The sequence below is a fragment of the Somniosus microcephalus genome, chromosome 10 (assembly GCF_052327205.1).
Source record: "Somniosus microcephalus isolate GS21.2 chromosome 10, FLI_Smic_1.0, whole genome shotgun sequence".
In the NCBI taxonomy this organism is placed as follows: domain Eukaryota; kingdom Metazoa; phylum Chordata; class Chondrichthyes; order Squaliformes; family Somniosidae; genus Somniosus; species Somniosus microcephalus.
In genome coordinates, this window is record NC_140996.1 from 153,678,221 (window position 1) to 153,702,098 (window position 23,878).

Sequence of the window (23,878 nt, forward strand, 5' to 3'; positions counted from 1 at the left end):
TGCTTATTATTTGCAGTCTGAGCAAACAACATCAAAGCTAGTTCATTAGCATCCTAACTACTTCCTATCTCAGACCCTAGGGTTTTGCACATAACATTTAAAGTAACTCTTTCTCTCTCCACCCCAACCCCCATCCAAAATCCTGTCTGTGGAAAAGTGGTCAAAAGAAGCCGAAACGTGACATGCTAAATTGCAGGCAGTTTTATGCCCTGGACTGCGATGCAACAAACTCATTTAGATGAGGAACATTGTGGTCACTAGAGAGAAGATACTTTCATCCCACCAGTTTCGTCAAGTTTCAACAATCCAGTCCCAGAAATAAAAGGGCCGTATTCAAACCATTGCCACACCATCCTTGAACTATTGGGCTTGTGCATTTGAATGTAGTTTTTCATTCTCTTTGCAACACAAAAGGTACAGGTTTTCAATTTTATGGCTGAGAACATTACCACCCTTCCTGATAATTGTTTAATTGAATTGGTTTTCTGATTCCTTTTCCTCACGGAGCACGTCTTTCCTGGATGGTATGATAACATCAATTGAGATGAGATGAGACCTTACTTGATAGATTTGTTTTCACACGTTAGGTTGGGTACTTTCAACAAATGTGACATAGCATAAGTTTATAATCTCTTAGTCAACCAAGACTGAATCAGATGTGAGAACTTGGGGGCGTACAATTTATTAAGTAGAAACAAATCAGCAGAAGCGTGGATTCTGCAAACTTCCATTATCCAGTGCATATTAATCATTAGGTTTTTAAAAGTAACATTTATTTGTAGTGTATACTGCATGGTTTAATTGTGTAATCATAGATGATACAGCACAGAAGGAGGCTATTCGGCCCATCATGCCTGTGGCAGCTCTTTGGTAGAACTATCTAATTAGTCCCGCTCCCCTGCTCTTTCCCCATAGCCCTGTAATTTTTTTCCCTTCAAGTATTTATCCAATTCCGTTTTGAAAGTTATTATTGAATCTGCTTCCACCACCCGTTCAGACAGTGCATTCCTGCTCATCATAACTCTGCATCATTTTTTTTTCCTCATGTCACTTCTAGTTCTTTTGTCAATCACCTTAAATCTGTGTCCTCAGGTTACCGACCTTTCTGCTACTGGAAACATGTTCTCCTTATTTACTGTATCAAAACAGTTCATGATTTTGAAAGCCTCTATCAAATCTCCCCTTAACCTTCTCTGCTCTAAGGAGAACAGCCCCAACTTCTCCAGTCTCGCCACACAACTGAAGCCCTCATCCCTGGTACCATTCTAGGAAATCTCTTCTGCACTCTCACTAAGGCCTTAATGTCATTCCTGAAGTGTGGTGTCCAGTATTGAACACAGTACTCCAGCTGAGGCCTAACCAGTGTATTATCAAAGTTTAGCATAACTACCTTGCTTTTAAGAACATAAGAAATAAGAGCTGGAGTAGGCCATTTGGCCCTTCGAGCCCATTCAACAAGATAATGGATGGTCTTCTACCTCAACTCCACCTTCCCACACTATCCCCATATCCCTTAATTCCCCAAAATTTACCAACCTCTGTCTTGAATATACTCAACGACTGAGCATCCACAGCTCTCTCGGGTAGAGAATTCCAAAGATTCACAACCCTTTGAGTGAAGAAATGTCTCCTCATCTCAGTCCTAAATGGCTGACCCCTTATTCTGAGACCGTGTTCTAGATTCCCCAGCCAGGGGAAACATTTTCTCAGCATTAACCCTGTCAAGCCCCCTAAGAATTGTATTTGTTTCAATTAGATCACCTCTCATTCTTCTAAACTCTTAAGGAATATATGCCTAGTCTACTCAATCTCTCCTCGTAGGGCAATCCCCTCATCCCAGGAACCAGTCAAGTGAACCTTCACTGCACTCCCTCTAAGGCAAGTAAGTCTTTCCTTAGGTAAGGAGACCAGAACTGTACACAATACTCCAGTTGTGGCCTCACCAATGCCCTGTATAATTGTAGTAAGACTTCTTTACTCTTATACTCTAATCCCTTTGTACCTTTGTAACAAAAGCTAACATACCATTTGCTTTCCTAATTGTTTGCTGTACCTGCATGTTAACTTTCTGTGATTCATGTACAAGGACACCCAGGTCCCTCTGAATGCAGACATTTCCCAGTCTCTCTCCATTCAAAAAATATTCTGCTTTTTTGTTTTCCTACCAAATTGGATAACTTCACACTTGCGCACATTGGGCCAGAAATTCGGGTCCAAATGCGTGAGTACGGTCTGGGTACTCACGCATCTGGCCGGTGGAAATGCCGGCGTTCAGCATGCACAGCGCATGCGGGGAACGCCGGCATTTCCAGTCCTCTGAACGAAGGGGTTCAGAGGCACAGCGCGTGCGACTGCACAGGCAGCGCTTGCGCAGTGAACTTCGTCGATTTCATTCATGGATTCAGTGAGGGTAAGTCCTTACAAGTTACACTTGAAAAAAGCATGTGTAAAGTTGTTCCAAGGCTGCGGAGGAAGATATATTTTATCGTGGAGCTTCTGAAAGGCAATATTTTTGTTTGGGAAAGGGAGGGAAGTTATTTTAAGAAATTTTAAGTAAGTTTTAAAGTTTAAATTTTTTTTTTTTTAAACGGGTTTTCAGAACGGTAGGTAGAAGGAGCAATTGTGGCTGTGTGAATGGAATGTGAAAATGAGTGTTCTAAAATGAGTAATGTAACATTTCCAGCACTTTTAAGAAAGAAACTTTTCATCAGTAATAAGTAATTATGTATGTATGTCCGCATATATTCCTTTACGTATATGTATGTATGTTTTATATTCCTTTACTTATGTGTATGAATGTATGTTTTTAATTATGATTTTCCAATAAGTTACTTTCTCTGAAAGTCATAATTAAATAATACATTCATACACATAAGTAAAGGAATATATACATAACACGCAAAGGAATATATACAGACATACATACTTTCAGAAGCTCCACGATAAGAAATATCTTCCTCTGGAGCAACTGTACCCATGCTTTTTTCATGTGTAAGTTGTAAGGACTTGACCTCACTGAAAGCATGAATGAAAGCGGCGAATTTTACTGCGCACGCGCTGCCTGTGCAGTCGCACGCGTTCTGCCTCTGAACCCCTTCGTTCAGAGGACAGGAAATGCCGGTTTTCCCCACATGCACTGTGCATGCTGAAAACCGGCATTTCCTCCGGCCAGACGCGTAAGTACCCCGACCGTACTCGCGCATTTGGAAGGGAATTACTGGGCCAACATTTTACATGTCAATAAAATGAAAAATGTAACAATTGCACGATTTGCCCCCTCGCATCTGCGACTGAGGGTCCAAGGAGGTGCATTGCGCAAGAGGTCATCGTCGTACGTATCCTCACACTGTTCCCTTTTGGGAACTGTATGAAGTGGTGGAAGGATTTATGGCCGTGATTAACGCTCATTCCGTGACCGTAACCATCTTTGAACCAGCCATTAGGGTGGTTAGTCCTATGGCGTGAGGGTTTTACGGGCTTCCACAACCCATCTGAGGGTGGGGGCCACCCACACCCACGGACGCAAGTATCCCGCTGGATGTCCACCCAGAATTTATAGTTGGAGCTCCGACTCCACTTGCTGGGACTGTCTGGAGTGGGGTTCGAAACCCTACTCCTTCTGGTCCAGCGGCAGGGATGCTTACTGCTACGCAAAAGGCCCACTCCGCACAAAAGGTGACACCCATACGTTTCCTGCGCCTTTTCCCTCCCCGTGACTGGAACCCTATGCTGCCACTTGAAAGACCAAGCTATCATCTGCCCTTTTTGCGGCGCCTTTGACTTCTCATTACCAATGATGAGCAGGCGCTGCGCCTCCACCTCCTTGAGGAGATTGCTGAGGTCATCATCAGTTCAATTGTGAGTTCTTTTAATGCCGTGAATTGTGCTCATTCCAGCCATTTCACTTTGCTAATCGGATTGGGCCTTTGGCATAGCGGTAGGATCCCCGCCGCTGGGCCAGATCAGGGTAGGGTTTCGAACCCCGCTCCAGACAGTCCCGGCAAGTGGAGTCGGAGCTCCGGCTCTAAATTCTGGGTTGACATCCAGTGGGATATTTGCGTCCGTGGGTGTGGGTGGCCCCCCCTCCTTGTATAGCTTGTGGGAGCCCGTAAAACCCTCCCGCCATAGGACTAACCGTCCTAATGGCTGGTTCAAAGATGGTTACGGTCACGGAATGAGCGTTAATCATGGCCATAAATCCTTCCACCGCTTCATACAGTTCCCCAAAGGGAACAGTGTGAAGACACGTATGACGACGACATTGCTAAATAAATAAATGGAATTAAAAAAATTCTTTTAGGGCTTTTAAAAGTCTTTAAATTGCTTTAATTCTGTTTAAAACTACTTCAGATTCTTCAAAATAATGTAAACGTTTTTAAAAGTTTATAAAAGTTACCAAAATCTTCAAAAAACTTCCAAAAACCTATTTAAACTGCTGCTTTGCATGTAAAAATGCTTAGCAACTTGTCAGAAACATTGGGGGCGTGTCCTGTTAAACTGAGACCTCAAGGGGCGTGTCTCAGTTGCACAGCGCGCTACAGGCTTCGCGCTGGCTGCACTCCTGGGCGGCGTGACGTCATACGCTGCCCGGGATTATTCTTTTTCAAAATCGAATTCCAGGCGTCCCTGGAGGTCAACGGCCAGCGCGTCGGGTAAGTGCATATCAGGGGCTTGCACGCGCGGCAAGCCCCCGATCTGAATTTCTGGCCCATTGTATTCCATTTGCCATGTTCTTGCCCACACAGTCAACCTGTCCATATCTCTCTGCAGCCTCTTTGCACCCTCCTTGTGTCAGCTGTGGCTCAGTTAGTAGCACACTCACCTGAGTCAGAAGGTTGTGGGTTCAAGTCCCACTCCAGGGACTTGAGCACATGGAGCTAGGCTGACACTCCAGTGCAGTACTGAGGGAGTGCTGCACTGTCGGAGGTGCCGTCTTACGGATGAGACGTTAAACCGAGGCCTCGTCTACTCTCTCAAGTGGACGTAAAAGATCCCATGGCACTATTGCGAAGAGCAGGGGAGTGTTATCCCCAGTGTCCTGGCCAATATTTATCCCTCAACCAACATAACAAAAACAGATGATCTGGTCATTATCACATTGCTGTTTGTGGGACCTTGCTGTGTGCAAATTGGCAGCTGTGTTTCCTACATTACAACAGTGGCTCCACTTCAAAAGTACTTCATTAGCTGTGAAGCACTTTGCGATGCCCGGTGGACATGAAAGGTGCTATATCAATGTATGTCTTTCTTGTCTGTTTTCCTTTCTGTCTCTCTTCCTCGCGCTCGCTCTCTTCCTCGCGCGCGCTCTCTTCCTGGCGCGCGCTCTCTTCCTGGCGCGCGCTCTCTTCCTGGCGCGCGCTCTCTTCCTGGCGCGCGCTCTCTTCCTGGCGCGCTCTCTCTTCCTGGCGCGCTCTCTCTTCCTCGCGCGCTCTCTCTTCCTGGCGCGCTCTCTCTTCCTGGCGCGCTCTCTCTTCCTGGCGCGCGCTCTCTTCCTGGCGCGCGCTCTCTTCCTGGCGCGCTCTCTCTTCCTGGCGCGCGCTCTCTTCCTGGCGCGCCCGCTCTCTTCCTGGCGCCCGCTCCCTCCCTGGCGCCCGCTCCCTCCCTGGCGCCTGGCGCCCGCCCCCTCTCCCTCGCGCCCGCCCCCTCTCCCTCGCGCCCGCTCTACCTAACCATATTTTATTTATATAATTAATAAGCTAGTTTTAAGTTATTAATTTAATAAAGTAATAGCAGTCATTATTCTCCAAGTGTTCCATTCCCACTTAGACCTCACCGTCTGCGGCCTCTTGCATTGTTCCACAGAAGCTCACCGTAACCTCGAGGAACAGCACCTCACCTTCCGATTAGGCACTTTACAGCCTTCCGGACTCGATATCGAGTTCAACAACTTCAGATCATAACCTCGGCCCCTATTATATTTTTATATTTTTTATCCACACTTTTGGTTTGTGAATTTTCCTTTTTCTTTCTCTCTCCCACATGCAGCTGTCTTTCACTCTGCCAGCGCATTTCACACTTCATTTAGAGTCATTGTCTGTTTCTTTACCTATCCTATTACTATCTCGTCTCGCCTTGAATATCTCTTAATGTCATAGAGTCATAGAGTCATAGAGTTTTACAGCACAGAAAGAGGCCCTTCGGCCCATCGTGTCTGCGCCGCCCATCCATCCCTGTCCAGTCTAATCCCATTTTCCAGCATTTGGTCCAAAGCCTTGTATGCAATGGCATTTCAAGTGCTCATCCAAATGCTTCTTGAATGTTGTGAGGGTTCCTGCCTCTACCACCCTTTCAGGCAGTGAGTTCCAGCTTCCAACCACCCTCTGGGTGAAAAAGTTCCTCCTCAAATCCCCCCTAAATCTCCTGCCCCTTACCCTGAATCTGTGCCCCCTTGTTATTGACCCCCCTACTAAGGGGAAAAGTTCCTCTTTATCTACCCTATCTATGCCCCTCATCATTTTGTACACCTCAATCAGGTCCCCCCTCAGCCTCCTTTGCTCCAAGGAAAACAACCCCAGCCTGTAGAGTCTCTCTTCATAGCTAAGGCGCTCCATCCCAGGTAACATCCTGGTGAATCTTCTCTGCACCCTCTCCAGAGCAATCACATCCTTCCTATAGTGAGGCGACCAGAACTGCACACAGTACTCCAGCTGTGGCCTCACCAGCGTTTTGTACAGCTCCATCATAACCTCCCTACTCTTATATTCTATGCCTCTGCTAATGAAGGCAAGTATCCCATATGCCTTTTTAACCACCTTATCTACCTGCTCCGCTGCCTTCAGGGATCTATGTACATGTACACCAAGGTCCCTCTGACCCTCTGTACTTCCTAGGGCCCTACCACCCATTGTGTATTCCCTTGCCTTATTTGACCGTCCAAAATGCATCGCCTCGCATTTTTCCGGGTTAAATTCCATTTGCCACTTTTCCGCCCATCTGACCAACCCGTTAATATCGTCCTGTAGCCTGAGACTTTCCTCCTCGCAATTTACCACCCCACCAATTTTCGTGTCATCCGCGAACTTACTGATCATACCCTTTACATTCTCATCCAAATCGTTAATGTAGATCACAAACAGCAAGGGACCCAGCACCGATCCCTGAGGTACCCCACTGGACACAGGCTTCCAGTCACAAAAGCAACCTTCGACCATCACCCTCTGCCTCCTGCCACTCAGCCAGTTTAGGATCCAACGCGCCAAGGCCCCCTGGATCCCATGGGCTCTTACCTTCTTGACCAGTCTCCTATGCGGGACTTTGTCAAAAGCTTTCTCTTCTTTCATCCCCTCCCCCATTTCCCAGCCCCCATCTGCCTTTTGTTTAATTTCGTGCCTTTTCTCTCAGTTCTGTAGAAGGGTTTCAACCCGAAACGTTGACTCTATTTCTCTCTCCACGGATGTTGCCTGGCCTGCTGAGTTTTTACAGCATTTTCTGTTGTTATTTCGAATTTTCAGCATCCGCAGTATTTTGCTATCTTAACTTAACCCAGTTCCCTAACTTAGAGAGGAAAAAATGCTGTACTACTCGCCAGCCAATCACCTACTTGCTGTCCTGTGAGTCACACCTTGATTTTTCGATTCCACTGCTGTGCTGCTCCCGGCGAGTTTATTTATTTAATTAAACTTAAATTTAAATTAGGTAGACAGCTTTTGTTCAAAAAAAGCAAATGACTTACTGTTTACTCGGACTCAGAGCTCCTCGTGCGTGCTCTCTGTGACTTCACTTTACTGGATTTTCCCTTTCACTGCCTGCTGTTCTTAAACTATTTTTTATATTAGTTATCAATTATTCTGAATATTTAATGATTTATTTATAGTTAGGTTCAAAATAAAAAAGTAACACTAAAAAGAGTGTATAAAGTAGATTAAATACTAAGCTCAATCTCCTCCGGATCCGCCGGCGATTATGACGTCACTTTGTGATTTTTTTTTTTTCTCTCTCTGTTTGTTGCTTTGCGCTTTGCTCACTGCCCCCGCTCTTTTTAAACAGCCGCTCCGCTCACTGCCCCCGCTCTTTTTAAACAGCCGCTCCGCTCACTGCCCCCGCTCTTTTTAAACAGCCGCTCCACTCACTGCCCCCGCTCTTTTTAAACAGCCGCTCCACTCACTGCCCCCGCTCTTTTTAAACAGCCGCTCCGTTCACTGCCCCCGCTCTTCTTAAACAGCCGCTCCGCTCACTGCCCCCGCTCTTTTTAAACAGCCGCTCCACTCACTGCCCCCGCTCTTTTTAAACAGCCGCTCCGCTCACTGCCCCCGCTCTTTTTAAACAGCCGCTCCACTCACTGCCCCCGCTCTTTTTAAACAGCCGCTCCGCTCACTGCCCCCGCTCTTTTTAAACAGCCGCTCCGCTCACTGCCCCCGCTCTTTTTAAACAGCCGCTCTACTCACTGCCCCCGCTCTTTTTAAACAGCCGCTCCGCTCACTGCCCCCGCTCTTTTTAAACAGCCGCTCCGCTCACTGCCCCCGCTCTTTTTAAAAACAACCAGCTCGTACTCTGTCTCTGTTAATAAAGCCAAGAATTCCATATGCTTTTTAAACAGACTGCTCAAATTGTCCTGTCACCTTCAAAGATTTGTGTGCATACACCCCCAGGTCTCGCTGCCCCTGCACCCCCTTTAAAATTCCATAAAATTACATACAGTCTATACTGGCGTTTATGCTCCACTCGAGCCTCCGCCCATCCTTCCTCATTTAACAGCATAACCCTCTATTCCCTTCTCCTTCATATGCTTGTCTAGCTTCCCCTTAAATGCATCTATACTATTTGCCTCAACTATGGTAGTGAGTTCCACATTCTCACCACTCTCTGGGTAAAGAAGTTTCTTCTGAATTCCCTAGTTGATTTCTTGGTGACTATCTTATATTGATGGCCTCCAGTTATGCTCTACCCCACAAGTGGAAACACACTCTCTCTGTCTGCTCTATCAAAACCTTTCATAATTTTTAAGACCTCTAATAGGTCACCCCTCAGCCTTCCTTTTCAAGAGAAAAGAGACTCAGCCTGTTCATTCTTTCCTGATAGTAATAACCTCGCAGTTCTGGTATCATCCTTGTAAATCCTTTTTTGCACCCTTGCCAGTGCCTCTATATCCTTTCTATAATATGGCGACCAGAACTGTGCACAAGTGTCCAAGTGTGATCTAACCAAAGCTTGATACAAGCTTAGCTTAACTTCTCTACTTTTGAATTATATCCCTCTAGAAATAAACCCTAGTGCTGGCTAAATTGTACCATTTGGTTTATATTAAGGGATAGTAACAGAGTAAACTTTTCCTTGCAACCTGGGTATTCATTCCCATTAACAGACTTCCACTGGAACAGCAGATATTTGGCTCTGCTGTAACAAGGATGCATGCATTCCTTGAAAACCTAAGCATCGACTATTTTGTGTATCTGCGTGCTTTCATGGTGCAGAAGCTGGCTAGGACATTATTAGAAACATATGGGTAATGATGCTTAGTGACATTTAAGCTTTCCTAACATTATTATTGGCATAGGTTGCAGCCATTAATTATATCAGATCAAATCATCCCTCTAATTTGAGTAATTTACCTTTGATTTTTATCAGCCTGTATTAAAACAGCTAGTTCTATTTTTGGAGGTGGAAGAGCAAGAGGAAACCAATTCTGGAGTAGTTCTATATTTCAGGAAGTTTGCCGCTTTCCCCAGCTTCATTTCCTGGTGCAAGCTAGGAAGGTCCAAAGTCCCTTACCTGGTTCCATTTTCATAATACATGCATAAATCCTTTCTAAACTCTTGCACCCTCTGACTACCAAAATTCATCGGATATTCCTAAGGATTAGCTTGACATGTTTAGTATTTTGCCCTTGGTTAACACTCTTGAGTTCACACCACTTGGTTGGCCACGTGCCCATTCCCTGAATCATTCCTTGGCAGTGAAAATCTCTTCCCATTATCCTTTACTAGTTTTCTTATCTTTTTAATGTTACCTACCAGTTCTTGCTCTGCAGTCAGATAGTTGGTGCAAGAGCTGGATTGTGCAATATTGTGACATTCTGGCCCTCAAGTGCACAGCTTTGCCTTTCCACTTACATCATCTTTTATCATGTATTCGCCTCGTGAGAAGAGGTGATTTGTTTTAATGTGTCTTCATGAACACTAAATTGTCACCCCAATAAATTTGTTTACTCCAGATGAGCTAAATTGCTTCTCAACAGGCTCCTTTTGTAAGTGGGTGTGTTGGGACTTACCTATACATCTGTTTTTGTCCCTAAACAGCGATTTGTCACCACAGCAGCTTTCAAACACCACCTTGGATTTTTACCAATCTTGATGAATGAGTGCCAGCTCCGACACACTTCCTTTCGGCTTGTGAGGAATTATCCTACCACATGTTAGCAAATTCTGTCTTGGAACACTAATTTGTAATTTCAATCATTTAAAAACTATTAGTTTTCCACAGAAACGATAAGTCACTTCATCTCAGCAGATTCAGGGGATTCTTGTGAAAACAAGGTAGCTTGAAAATACCCATATTCACATTTCTGCATCCATAAACTGATTCTAAGTGCCTTGTAACATGATGCTTTATTAGATTGTCACCAAACTTGATGTGTAATTTTTGTTTCTTTAAGCTTTAGTTGTCTGACAAAGATGGGCTTGTTGGAAACTGTCCATGCATCAAAGTATCCTTCCTCCCATGAACATTAAGGTTATGTTGTTGTTCATCCCACCCGGGCAAATGTATTACCTGCTGTGCCCAGTAATGAATCATTGACACTGACGTTGTAATTTAATTTGCAGCAGCGTTGATCCTATTCTGCACAACAATGCCATCTGGTGTTTTCCTGGGAATAGGGACTGCAGTAAGAATGAAGCCAAATGGTGTCTTCAGAAGTGACTTAAAGGAAATATAGTGAACCCAGTGCTGCTCAACATGCCACACTTACAGATTAGCCGATTGTAGTTTCACTAGTCAGCAGGAACAGACCCTAAAGCTCATTAACACCACCGAACAAGCAGAAATCATTGCTGAAGATATTTTACTCTGCAATTCACATGGTAGTTATGTATTTCAGTACATCTTTACCTTAGAGGTTTATTTTAGTTACCATTACACAGATAGACATATTGAGTAGAAGTTGTATCTTTTTCTCAACCAATTTCTCTGGTGTACCTATAAGCAATCATCCACTTGAGTAACAGATGACAAATTTTGGTTTTTCAATTTTGTTTCCTTCCTCATTAACTTAGCCTAAATGCATGATTAATATGTATTATACAGCATTGAAGCAGAATATTTAAGAGTTTTACTGCAATATTTTGCCTAGACCCTAACTTTTGAATGCAGAGTAAATCCCCAGGGCCTGATAATCTACATCCTAGGGTACTTAAGGAAGTGGCACTAGAAATAGTAGATGCATTGCTGATCATCTTCCAACACTCGATGGAATCTGGAACAGTACCCATGGATTGGAGGGTAGCTAATGTTACCCCACTATTCAAAAAAGGTGGTAGAGAGAAAATGGGGAATTATAGACCGGTAAGCCTGACATCGGTAGTGGGGAAAATGCTAGCGTCCATTATAAAAGATGTAATAGCAGGGCACTTGGAAAACAGTGACAGGATCAGACAAAGTCAACATGGATTCACAAAAGGTAAATCGAGCTTGACTAATCGACTGGAATTTTTTGAGGATGTAACTGGTAAAATAGGTAAGGGAGAACCAGTGGATGTGGTGTATCTGGACTTTCAGAAGGCCTTCGATAAGGTCCCGCATAAGAGATTAGCGTGTAAAGTTAAGGCACATGGGATTGGGGGCAAGGTATTGACTTGGATAGAGAACTGGTTGGCAGACAGAAAGCAAAGAGTTGGAATAAACGGGTCTTTTTCCGAATGGCAGGCAGTGACTAGTGGGGTACCGCAGGGATCGGTCCTTGGACCCCAGCTATTCACAAAGGCCCAGAAATTCGGGTCGGAGGCTTCCCGCGGGTGCAAGCCCCCGACCTGCACTTACCTTGCGCGCTGGCAGTTCAGCTGTAGGGCCCCGTGAAATTCCAATCCAGGGCCTGGCCCAGCTGCCAGCGCGCAGTGCTTGCGTGTCCCAGGGGCGCAGTTAGTTCGATGCGTCCCCTGGGATCACGTGGGCCATGGGCAGCCAATCGGAGCAGGGAAATGCCCATTCATAAGTCTTGACAGGAAGAGCTGTCAAGACTTATAAATACTACGGCCCCAAAATAGCAGTAACCCTTCAAATAAATTTTTATAAAACATCAAATTTTAAAAATAAACTATAAATTACATTAAATAACTATTTTAAACAATAATTTAAATTTTTGAAAAAAATCATTTTATATTCTAACGGGGCTAAAAATAAACTTGCCTTGGTTTAACGTATTTAAAAATAATAAACCTGTGGAAAAAATGTTTTAATTTTAATTAATTGACCACTTGTAAAAAGCAGGCCTTACGCCTGCTTTTTAAATTTCTAAATTCTAAAAACTTAGGTTTTTTTTTACAGGTTTTTCCATGAGGGTAAGTTCAAAGTTCAAAGCGCACGCGCAGACTCCCCCGCGCACGCGTTCGACTTCTGAACCCCTTCATTCAGAGGAACGGAAGTGCCGGTTTCCTGCGCATGCGCAGTGCATGCACGTAACCGGCACTTCCATCGGGCTTACGGGTGAGTACCCAGCGCGTACTCACCCGTGGAGACCCGAATTTCTGGGCCAATATATATAAATGATCTGGACAAGGGAACTAGATGCAATATCTCCAAATTTGCAGACGACACAAAGCTGGGTGGGCGTGTGTGCTGTGAGGAGGATGTCGAGAAACTCCAGGATGATTTGGACATGTTGGGTGATTGGGCAGAAACATGGCAGATGCAATATAACGTGGATAAATGTGAGGTTGTCCACTTTGGTGGCAAAAACAGGAAGGCAGATTATTACCTAAATGGCAATAGATTGGGAGAAGGGGAAGTGCAACGAGACCTGGGTGTCCTTGTGCACCAGTCGCTGAAGGTAAGCATGCAGGTGCAGCAGGCGGTTAAGAAGGCAAATGGTATGTTGTCCTTCGTAGCGAGAGGGTTTGAGTACAGGAACAAGGATGTCTTGCTGCAGTTGTACAGGGCCTTGGCGAGACCACACCTTGAGTATTGTGTGCAGTTTTAGTCGCCTTATCTGAGGAAGGATGTTCTTGCCAGGGAAGGAGTTCAGCGAAGATTCACCAGGCTGATACCTGGGATGGCAGGAATGACATAAGAACATAAGAATCTACTCAAACTCTCCTCATATGTCCATCCCCTCATCCCCGGGATTAACCGAGTGAACCTTCTTTGTACTGACTCGAGAGCAAGTATGTCTTTTCTTAAGTATGGACACCAAAACTGTATGCAGTATTCAAGGTGCGGTCTCACCAATACCTTATACAACTGAAGCAATACCTCCCTATTTTTATATTCTGTCCCCCTAGCAATGAAAGCCAACATTCCATTGGCCTTCGTAATCACTTGCTGCACCTGCATACTAACCTTTTGAGTTTCGTGCACCAGGACCCCCAGATCCCTTTGTACTTCAGTACTTTCCAGTTTCTTGCCATTAAGATAATAACTTGCTCTACGATTTTTCTTGCCAAAGTGCATAACCTCACACTTTCCAGTATTGTATTCCATCTGCCAAATCTCTGCCCACTTACTTAGCCTGTCTATGTCCCCTTGCAGGTTTTTTATGTCCTCCTCACTCACTACTTTCCCTCCCATCTTAGTATCATCTGCAAACTTTGATATGTTACACTCGGTCCCCTTCTCCAAATCGTTAATATAGATTGTAAAGAGTTGGGGACCCAGCACTGACCCCTGCGGAACACCACTAGTTACTGATTGCCAGTCTGAGAATGAACCATTTATCCCAACTCTCTGTTTTCTGTTAGATAGCCAATCCTCTATCCATGCCAGAATATTACCCCCAATCCCGTGATTTTTTATCTGAAGCAATAATCTTTTGTGTGGCACCTTGTCAAATGCCTTTTGGAAGTCTAAATACACTACATCCACTGGTTCCCCTTTATCCACCCTATATGTTACTTCCTCAAAGAACTCCAGCAAATTTGTCAAACATGACTTCCCCTTCATAAAACCATGCTGACTTTGTCCTATTAAATTATGATTATCCAAATGTCCTGTTACTGTCTCCTTAATAATGGACTCCAAAATTTTACCTACCACAGATGTTAGGCTAACCGGTCTATAGTTTCCAGCCTTCTGTCTACTGCCCTTTTTAAATAAGGGTGTTACATTAGCAGTTTTCCAGTCTGCCGGGACCTTTGCCGAGTCCAGGGAGTTTTGGAAAATTATTACCAATGCATCCACAATCCCTACCGCCACTTCCTCAAGACCCTAGGATGTAAGCCATCCGGTCCAGGTGATTTATCTGCCTTGAGTCCCATTATTTTACCGAGTACCACTTCCTTAGTGATTTTGATCGTGTTTAGCTCCTCCCCCCCAAAGCCCCCTATTTGTCCAGTGTTGGGATATTCTTAGTGTCCTCTACTGTAAAGACTGATACAAAATATTCATTCAGTGTTTTTGCCATCTCCATATTTCCCACCATTAATTTCCCGGTCTCATCCTCTAAGGGACCAACATTTACTTTAGCCACCCTTTTTATTTTTATATAACTATAAAAACTCTTACTGTCTGTTTTTATATTTTTTGCTAATTTACTTTCATAATCTATCTTCCCTTTCTTAATCAATCTTTTTGTTATTTTTTGCTGTCTTTTAAAGTTTTCCCAATCCTCTATCCTCCCACTAGATTTGGCTACCTTATATGCCCTTGTTTTTAGTCGAATACTATCCTTAATTTCTTTACTTAGCCACGGATGGCTGTCTTTTCTTTTACACCCTTTTCTTCTCAGTGGAATATATTTTTGGAAGTTGTAAAATAACTCCGTAAATGTACACCACTGATCATGTATCGTCTTACCCTTTAATCTATTTTCCCAATCCACTTTGCTCAATTCCGCTCTCATACCTTCATAGTCTCCTTTATTCAAGCTTAGCACGCTTGTTTGAGATCCAACCTTCTCACCCTCTAATTGAATATGGAATTCAACCATGTTATGGTCACTCATTCCAAGGGGATCCTTTACTAGGACATTTTTAATTAATCCTGTCTCGTTACACAGGACCAGATCTAAGGTTGCTTGCCCCCTGGTCGGTTCAGTTACATACTGCTCAAGAAACCCATCCCTAATACACTCAATGAACTCATCCTCAAGGCAGCCCTGCCCAATTTGATTTGTCCAATTAATATGATAGTTAAAATCCCCCATAATTATAGATGTTCCCTTATTACAAGCCTCAACTATTTCCTGATTGATACTCCGTCCAACAGAGTTGCAACTGTTCGGAGGCCTATAGACTACGCCCACTAGTGTTTTTTTCTCCTTATTATTTCTTATCTCCACCCAAACTGTTTCATTATCCTGATCTTTTGACCCAATATCATTTCTCTGTATTACAGTGATTCCTTCCTTTATTAACATAGCCACCCCACCTCCCCTTCCTTCCTGCCTGTCCTTCCTGATCGTTAAATAACCTGGTATGTTTAATTCCCAGGCATTGTCACCCTGCAGCCATGTTTCTGTAATGGCCACAAGATCATACCCATATGTAGTTATCTCGTCTATTTTGTTACGAATGCTACGTGCATTCAGATAGAGAACTTTCAAATATGTTTTGTGACACTTAGTTCCTGCTTTTGCCCTTTTTATTACTTTACCTTTTACTCCATACCTTCTGCCCCTTCCTGACACGCTCTGGTTTTTAATTTCCCCGTCTGAGGAGAGATTGGGTCGATTGGGCTTGTACTCGCTGGAGTTTAAAAGAATGAGAGGTGATCTCATTGAAACTTATAAAATTCTGACAGGACTGGACAGACTAGATGCAGGAAGGATGTTCCCGATGGTCAGGGAGTCCAGAACCAGGGGACACAGTCTAAGGATAAAGGGTAGGCCATTGAGGACAGAAATGAGGAGGAATTTCTTCACCCAGAGAGTGGTGAACCTGTGGAACTCTCTACCACAGAAGGCGGTGGAGGCCAGTTCATTAAATATATTCAAGAAGGAGTTGGATATATTTCTTAAGGCCAAAGGGATCAAGGGGTATGGGGAGAAAGCAGGGACCGGGTACTGAATTTGGATGATCAGCCGTGATCGCATTGAATGGCGGAGCAGGCTCGAGGGGCCGAATGGCCTACTGCTGCTCCTATCTTCTATGTTTCTATTGCAATCGGCTAACATGGTCCAATTTCCAAACTGTCATGCGCTTGTGATGTTATTCATTCCTGCCACCAGCCACCCCCTGCCACCCTACCCCCCAAACCTTTCTGCTGATTAATCCCAAGAGTTGAGAGTAAATTATTTTTTGTTGTTTGTTCATGATGCTATTTTTGTTTTGGGGTATGATGTGCCTCTGTATTAAGTATCACTGTTGTTTATTATTCTAGCAAGACATAGCAGGAACACTGTTTTCATATGGGGATACCCTAGACTCCCTTACACTTGGGAACAGAAATGTATTTTTTATAATGAGAGTAGACTGGTTTCAGAGGAAAAGGAAGGCTGTGAAATTTCCCAAATCATTGTCACTAAGAACAGAACCAGGAAGGAACAGAATTATCTAATGCTGGCACATTGGAAGGGGACATCAAAAGGCATGAGTAGTATTGGAGGAATTGAGTGAAGGGGAAACTGAGTGAGAATGAGCCTAGCAACAAGTTCCAACTAACACAGTCCTTCCAAAATTAAAATGCTGACTGGCTGTACATCAGTGACTGCAGCAACATCACCACCACTTGTTCGTCTGTCACAGTAGATCACACTGAACCTTGTGTATCATTTCAAATTACACTTTTTTGTTAAATTTGTACATTTTACTATTCGATATCTTACTGATCCAATGAGAGTATACTGGAGCAGAGAAGGCTAAGAGGAGATTTGATAGAGGTGTTTAAAATCATGAAGGATTTAGATAGAGTAAATAAAGAGAAACTGTATCGAATGGCTGATGGGTCGATAACGAGGGGGCACAGATTTAAGGTGATTAGCAAAAGAACCAGAGGCGACATGAGGAAAAACGTTTTTACGCAACGAGTGGTTAGGATTTGGAATGCTTTGCCTGATAGGGCGGTGGTGTAAGTGGTTTTTGATCCTAGCCCAATTGCTAGACGGACGGTTCGAATCGCCCCCGCCTTACGAAAGTTCTATACCCGGGAATTATTATTCAGAGTGTAAATGGAATAAGTCATGGGCAGGAATGCTTCGGTGAAAAATCAAACTTATATTTATTTGGTCTAACATACACTGGCTAAAACATGCACTACTAAACAAAATCACTGTCCCTGTGGAGAATAAAATCCAGGTTACAAACAACTTACATACAGTACACGACTGGGGACTATAACAAGCAGTAATTCCCTTGTTGCTATGGTGGACTCTAATTCCACCCCTACCAACGAATTACCCAGTCGCATAAACACCTTCGCCTGGCTGAACCAAACGAAGCTCCCACCCCAGAATAGCCCAAAAACTTCACTTATGTGAAAAACCCTGAGCCTCTTTCACCTTACCCAGCTTGCCTGGGATATCTGGCTAATGGCTTGGGACACTTGAGACTATGCTTACCACCACACACAGTCGGTCTCGATCGCTCCGCTCAGCGGCTTCTTCCTCTGGTACTTCTTGTTAGGTCGATCTTGGTGGAGCGAGGGCGAGAGAGAGAAAGAATGGTGGAAAAGGATCTATCTTTATAGGAGTCTGGCTACCCCTATCTTTCCCACCAATCTTTAAAATCCTTTTGTTTCTAAGCACTCCGGTGCTTAATCAGTGATGGGTCATCATCGGACCCATGAGTATTCCGTGATTGGATTAATGGCCCTAAGTCTGGGACATATTTTTCGGTCTTTGTGTTGGGAAAAACTGGCTCCTCTTCGGCTGGCTGAGGCTAGTGGGTTCATTGTTCTGCTTCTCTTCTGAGATGGAGGTGAGAAGCGCTTTTGCATATTAGAGTGGCTTTCTAATAAGTTCAAGTTCAATGGCCCCCTTCCTTTTTCCAGGACTGTCGGGCGAACCCATACATTCTGGATGACTGACATGCGTTCTCTGGAGTTTTAACAAACCAGTCCCTCACGCATCTACACAGGGAAAACACCCTCAGCCCATAAAGTCCACAAAAATATTCTCGATTGATTCCATTCTTCAAACGGAGACTTTGCGATTTCTTCAGTGGATACAGATTCAGTAGTAGCCTTCAAAAGGGAATTGTATAAATACTTGAAGGAGAAAAAATTGCTGGGATATGGGGAAAGAGCGGGGGAGTGAGACTAACTGGATTGCACTTCAAAAGAGCCGACCCAGACTCGATGGGCCAAATGGCTTCCTTCTGTGTTGTACTATTCTGTGATGTATTTAATTCACACTGATAAACTCTTTAAATTAAAAATGCTAATGTTCCCGCTGTCAAGTAGCTACAATTTTTTTATTAATGTAAAATCCTGCCTACCAGTCTCTGAAACATGTCACTACTTTTTAAATCAATTGATCAATATGTGTGCTATAGGTATTTAAAAAATTATCATCTCAGTTTTCTTGTCACAGTTAATTGAGTACGCCTATCTAAGTAGTACTTCACTTCCTCAATGAGTAGATTAAACTACATATTTTTTATCTAACAATGGAACTGGAATAATCCCTTCCCTTTAATATCTTGAATTGAGATCACATATACAGACAACGGACCCATTAATATCAATGTTCTCACATAGAAAAATGTAATTGCAAACGTGAGCAAAATTGTTTTTAGGTCAAATTTTAGATTTCACTGAATTAGGTAGAATCACTGGATTTTCTTTCTTTCCAATAGAAATTTAGTTGGAAGCAGATGGTTGATAAAGGAAGAACTGGAAGAGATGCTGGTTGAACACATTTCTGACCATGATGTGAGTAATAGTCTTTTGTAGGTGATATATTACTTTAAAAATGTTGGCCTTTGCAGTATGAAGCAGAATTGCAAAAAATGTGATATGATTTTCTTCTAGGCTGTTTCTAAAGTTGAGAACTTGTAATTTTAAAATGTACAAATTATGAAAGTCCAATTGGACGCTACCTTTAGCAACCAGTATAAATTTGTGAGGGGAAAGGAATTTAAAGAAAATGAATGGAATGCACCCACTTTTGACAACCTGGGAAGAATCCTACCCACCATTCATTTAGACTGAAGTTATATGCGTGCTTTTGAGCTTTCTGATTCTCTTAATTACTTTCAGCTGATGAAACGATCCAGGGTCTCAAATGTTTACTTAGAGCATTTATAGACTTGTATGCTGATCATAATCTAATTCATAAATGAGGCTATTTAATTCCTTTTTCAAAGGCTTAATTTCAGAGCAATAGAACTATGTGGCAAAGTGGGTTTGTGTAATGTTGAATAAAGCCACAATACTAGCAGTTTGCATTGAACTTTGCTAGAAGATTAACTTGAACTCTTGTTGGAATCGGACCCTGAAACAGCAATTTCGCCTCCAGCCAAAGACTAAAAATATTCAAAGCTTCAGACTCCAAATTGAAGACAGGAATTGGGTTTAGACAGTTTAAAAAAAAAAAAGGGCATCATTGAACCTATCCATAATTGTCTTATCTTTCACAAGAGAACAAGAGACACACTTTTGCTTAACTTTTCTCTCATAAAAATATAGTGTTACGATAATATATATTTTTATATAATGTAGTTACATAGAGCATTAATCCCCTCAGGTACTCTGTATTTGTGTGAAAATGGCAGTTGTTGATGATCGCTAACGATTAATTTTCTTACATAATAATTGATGTCTAAAGTGCCATAGTGAACAATTCACAACACAATAGTTGATTGAATGTACAAATAATTAATGCCCACTGAGATTATTTACATTTTCATTCATATTTTTTTGGATTTTTAAAATATATTCATTCCTGGGATTCGGGCATCGCAGGCAAGGCCAGTATTTATTGGCCATCCCTAATAGCCCTTGAGAAGATGGTGGTGAGCCACCACCTTGAACCGCTGCAGTCCGTGCAGTGAAGGTACTCCCACAGCGCTGTTAGGGAGGGAGTTCCAGGATTTTGACCCAGCAATGATGAAGGAACAGCGATATATTTCCAAGTCAGGATAGTGTGTGAGTTGGAGGGGAACTTGGAGGTGATGGTATTCCCATGCGGCTGCTGCCCTTGTCCTTCTAGGTGGTAGAGGTCACAGGTTTGGGAGGTGCTGTAGAAGAAATCTTGTCGAGTTGCTGCAGTGCATCTTGTGGATGGTACACACAGCAGGCACGGTGCGCCGGTGGTGGAGGGAGTGAATGTTTAAGGTGGTGGATGGGGTGCCAGTCAAGCAGGTTGCTTTGTCCTGGATGGTGTCAAGCTGCACTCATCCAGGCAAGTGGAGAGTATTCCATCTCACTCCTTACTTGTACCTTGTAAATGGTGGAAAGGCTTTGGAGAGTCGGGAGGTGAGACATTTGCCGCAGAATACCCAGCCTCTGACGTGCTCTTGTCGCCACAGTATTTATGTGGCTGGTCCAGTTAAGTTTCTGGTCAATGGTGACCCCCAGGATGTTGATGGTAGGGGATTCGGCGATAGTAATGCTGTTGAATGTCAAGTGGTGATGGTTGGACTCTTGCTTGTTGGAGAGCACGGTGGCATAGTGGTTAGCACTGTTGCCTCACAGCGCCAGGGACCCGGGTTCGAATCCGGCCTCGGGTGACTGTCTGTGTGGAGTTTGCACATTCTCCCCGTGTTTGCGTGGGTTTTCTCCGGGTGCTCCGGTTTCCTCCCACAGTCCAAAGATGTGCGGGTTAGGTTGATTGGCTATGATAAATTGACCCTTAGTGTTAGGGGGATTAAATACGTGGGGTTACGGGGATCGGGTGGGATATGTGTCGGTGCAGGCTCGATGGGCCGAAATGGCCTCTATCTGCACTGTGGGGTTTCTGTGATTCTGTGATAGTCATTGCCTGGCAATTGTGTGGCGCGAATGTTACTTGCCACTTCTCAGCCCAAGTCTGAATGTTGTCCAGGTCTTGCTGCATGCGAGCATAGGCTGCTTCATTATCTGAGGAGTTGCGAATGGAACTGAACACTGTACAGTCATCAGCAAATCTCCTCTCTTCTGACCTTGTGATGGAGGAAAGGCCATTGATGAACATAAGAACATAAGAAATAAGAGCAGGAGTAGGCCATACGGCCCCACGAGCCTGCTCCGCCATTCAATAAGATCATGGCTGATCATCGACCTCAACTCCACTTTCCCGCCTGATCTCCACATCCCTTGATTCCCCTAGAGTCCAAAAATCTATCTATCTCAGTCTTGAATATACTCAAAGACTCAGCATGCACAGCTCTCTGGAGCAGAGAATTCCAAAGATTCACAACCCTCTGAGTGAAGAAATTTCTCCTCATCTCAGTCTTAAATGGCCGACCCCTTATCCTGAGACTATGCCCCCTAGTTCTAGACATTCCAGCCAGGGGAAACAACCTCACTGCATCTACCCTGTCAATCCCCCTCAGAATCTTGTATGAAGCAGCTGAAGATGGTTGGGCCTAGGACACTGCCCTGAGGAACTCCTGCAGCGCTGTCCTGGGGCTGAGATGATTAACCTCCAACAACCACAGCCATCTTCCTTTGTGCTAGGTATGACTCCAGCCAGTCTAACTGCTGCTTCGATGCCTTAATGGGTAAATATGTCACACAATGTGGTATTGAACTAGACAGAACAGGAAAATCTTGTCTGTACTGAGTTAGTTGCTCTCATCCAGTACAGCTCTTTGGGTGGAAAATTGCCCTCAGAACTACCGGAAGCCAGAACTTTTGCTCCTATGCACTATCAGTGCCCTTGCTTGGAGATTCTTGCGAGTGAACGTTTCGTGAATTCAGCTGTGATGACATGCATGGTTACATACATAGAAACATACATAGAAGATAGGAGCAGGAGTAGGCCATTCGGCCCCTCAAGCCTGCTCCGCCATTCAATGAGATCATGGCTGATCATCCAAATTCAGTACCCTGTCCCTGCCTTCTCCCCATATCCCTTGATCCCTTTAGCCCTAAGAAATATATCCAACTCCTTCTTGAATATATTTAATGAATTGGCTTCCACTGCCTTCTGTGGTAGAAAATTCCACAGGTTCACCACTCTCTGGGTGAAGAAATTCCTCCTCATCTCTGTCCTAAATGGCTTACCCCTTATCCTTAGACTGTGACCCCTGGTTCTGGACTCCCTGACCATCGGGAACATCCTTCCTGCATCCAGTCTGTCCAGTCCTGTTAGAATTTTATAAGTTTCAATGAGATCCCCTCTCATTCATCTAAACTCCAGCGAGTATAAGCCCAGTCGACCCAATCTCTCCTCATACGTCATTCTTCCCATCCCAGGTATCAGTCTGGTGAATCTTCGCTGCACTCCCTCCATGGCAAGAACATCCTTCCTCAGATAAGGCGACCAAAAGTGCACACAATACTCAAGGTGTGGTCTCATCAAGGCCCTGTACAACTGCAGCAAGACATCCTTGTTCTTGTACTCGAACCTTCTCGCTACGAAGGCCAACATACATTTGCCTTCTTAACCGCCTGCTGCACCTGCATGCTTACCTTCAGCGACTGGTGCACAAGGACACCCAGGTCTCATTGTACTTCCCTTTCTCCTAATCTATTGCCATTCAGATAATCTGCCTTCCTGTTTTTGCCATGAAAGTGGATAACCTCGCATTTATCCACACTATACTGCATCTGCCATGCTTCTGCCCAATCACCCAACCTGTCCAAATCATACTGGAATTTCTCGGCATCCTCCTCACCGCACGCCCACCCAGCTTTGTGTCGTCTGCAAACTTGGAGATATTACATCTAGTTCCCTCATCTAGATCATTTATATATATATTGTGAATAGCTGGGGTCCTAGGACCAATCCCTGCAGTACCCCACTAGTCACTGCCTGCCACTCGGAAAAAGAGCCATTTATTCCAACTTTTTGCTTCCTGTCTGCCAACCAGTTCTTTATCCAAGTCAGTACCTTGCCCCCAATCCCATGTGCCTTAACTGTTGAATAACTTACTGACATTTGCTCTTCAGATTAATGCATAAAGAATTTGCATTCTGGTAAAGTACTGGATGGTTACTGTCGCCCAAGGAATTGTAACCCAACAACAGGCAATGTCTTTGTGGTGGGGGAGAGGGGAACTGAGGAGAAAATTAGTGGGGGGGCGGGGTGGAAGCCAGAAAAAAGGTTCAGCCTTAGCTGGAACTGAACTATTAATGGAAAAACATGAGGATAAGATTTAGGACTGCAAATTAAATTGATTCCTGCTCAACTTATGGTGCTACCTACAGACTGATCCAGATCACCAATGGACCCATTCAATACTTCATAGAAATGCATTTCTAGCTAGGAGTCTTGACCTGGTATACTCTAGGCTGCACGCAACTGTATATTTATAACAACTTGCATTTATATAGCGCCCTTGATGTAAGAAAACTACTAGGCACTTGGTCTAAGTATTAAACAAGGCTTTAATCAACTGTTGTTCAACATGGAGACCTAGTTGTGTCCTTCACTAGTTCCTGTTAAAGAATGTCCTGAGCAAGCTGGGCCCATGCCCGAGTATTTATACTCTCCCTGGACAGCGCCACCAGCAGGCCGCTCAGTATCATTTCATAAGTCATTTCCACATGAATGACAAGATTCATGTCAGCCCTTATCATAGAAAAAAAACCAAAGGAGCTTCACGGAGAGAAAAAACTGATGGCAAGCAGCAGTGGAAGTGTTAGAAAAGGTGTCCAAAAATGTAGAGAGCCATTTATTTTCACTATTTGTATTTTTTATTTAAAGGAA

At 43.9% G+C, this 23,878-nt stretch overlaps 1 protein-coding gene across 1 annotated transcript in view; it reads left to right on the forward strand.

Annotated features, from left to right (window-relative positions):
- mrps9 (mitochondrial ribosomal protein S9) overlaps positions 1 to 23,878 on the forward strand; it is a 152,129-nt gene that overhangs the window by 106,097 nt on the left and 22,154 nt on the right. The window contains exon 7 of the mRNA XM_085998976.1: positions 18,879 to 18,954. Within this exon, the coding sequence (XP_085855102.1) occupies positions 18,879 to 18,954 (76 nt within the window). The remainder of the gene's footprint in view (positions 1 to 18,878; positions 18,955 to 23,878) is intronic.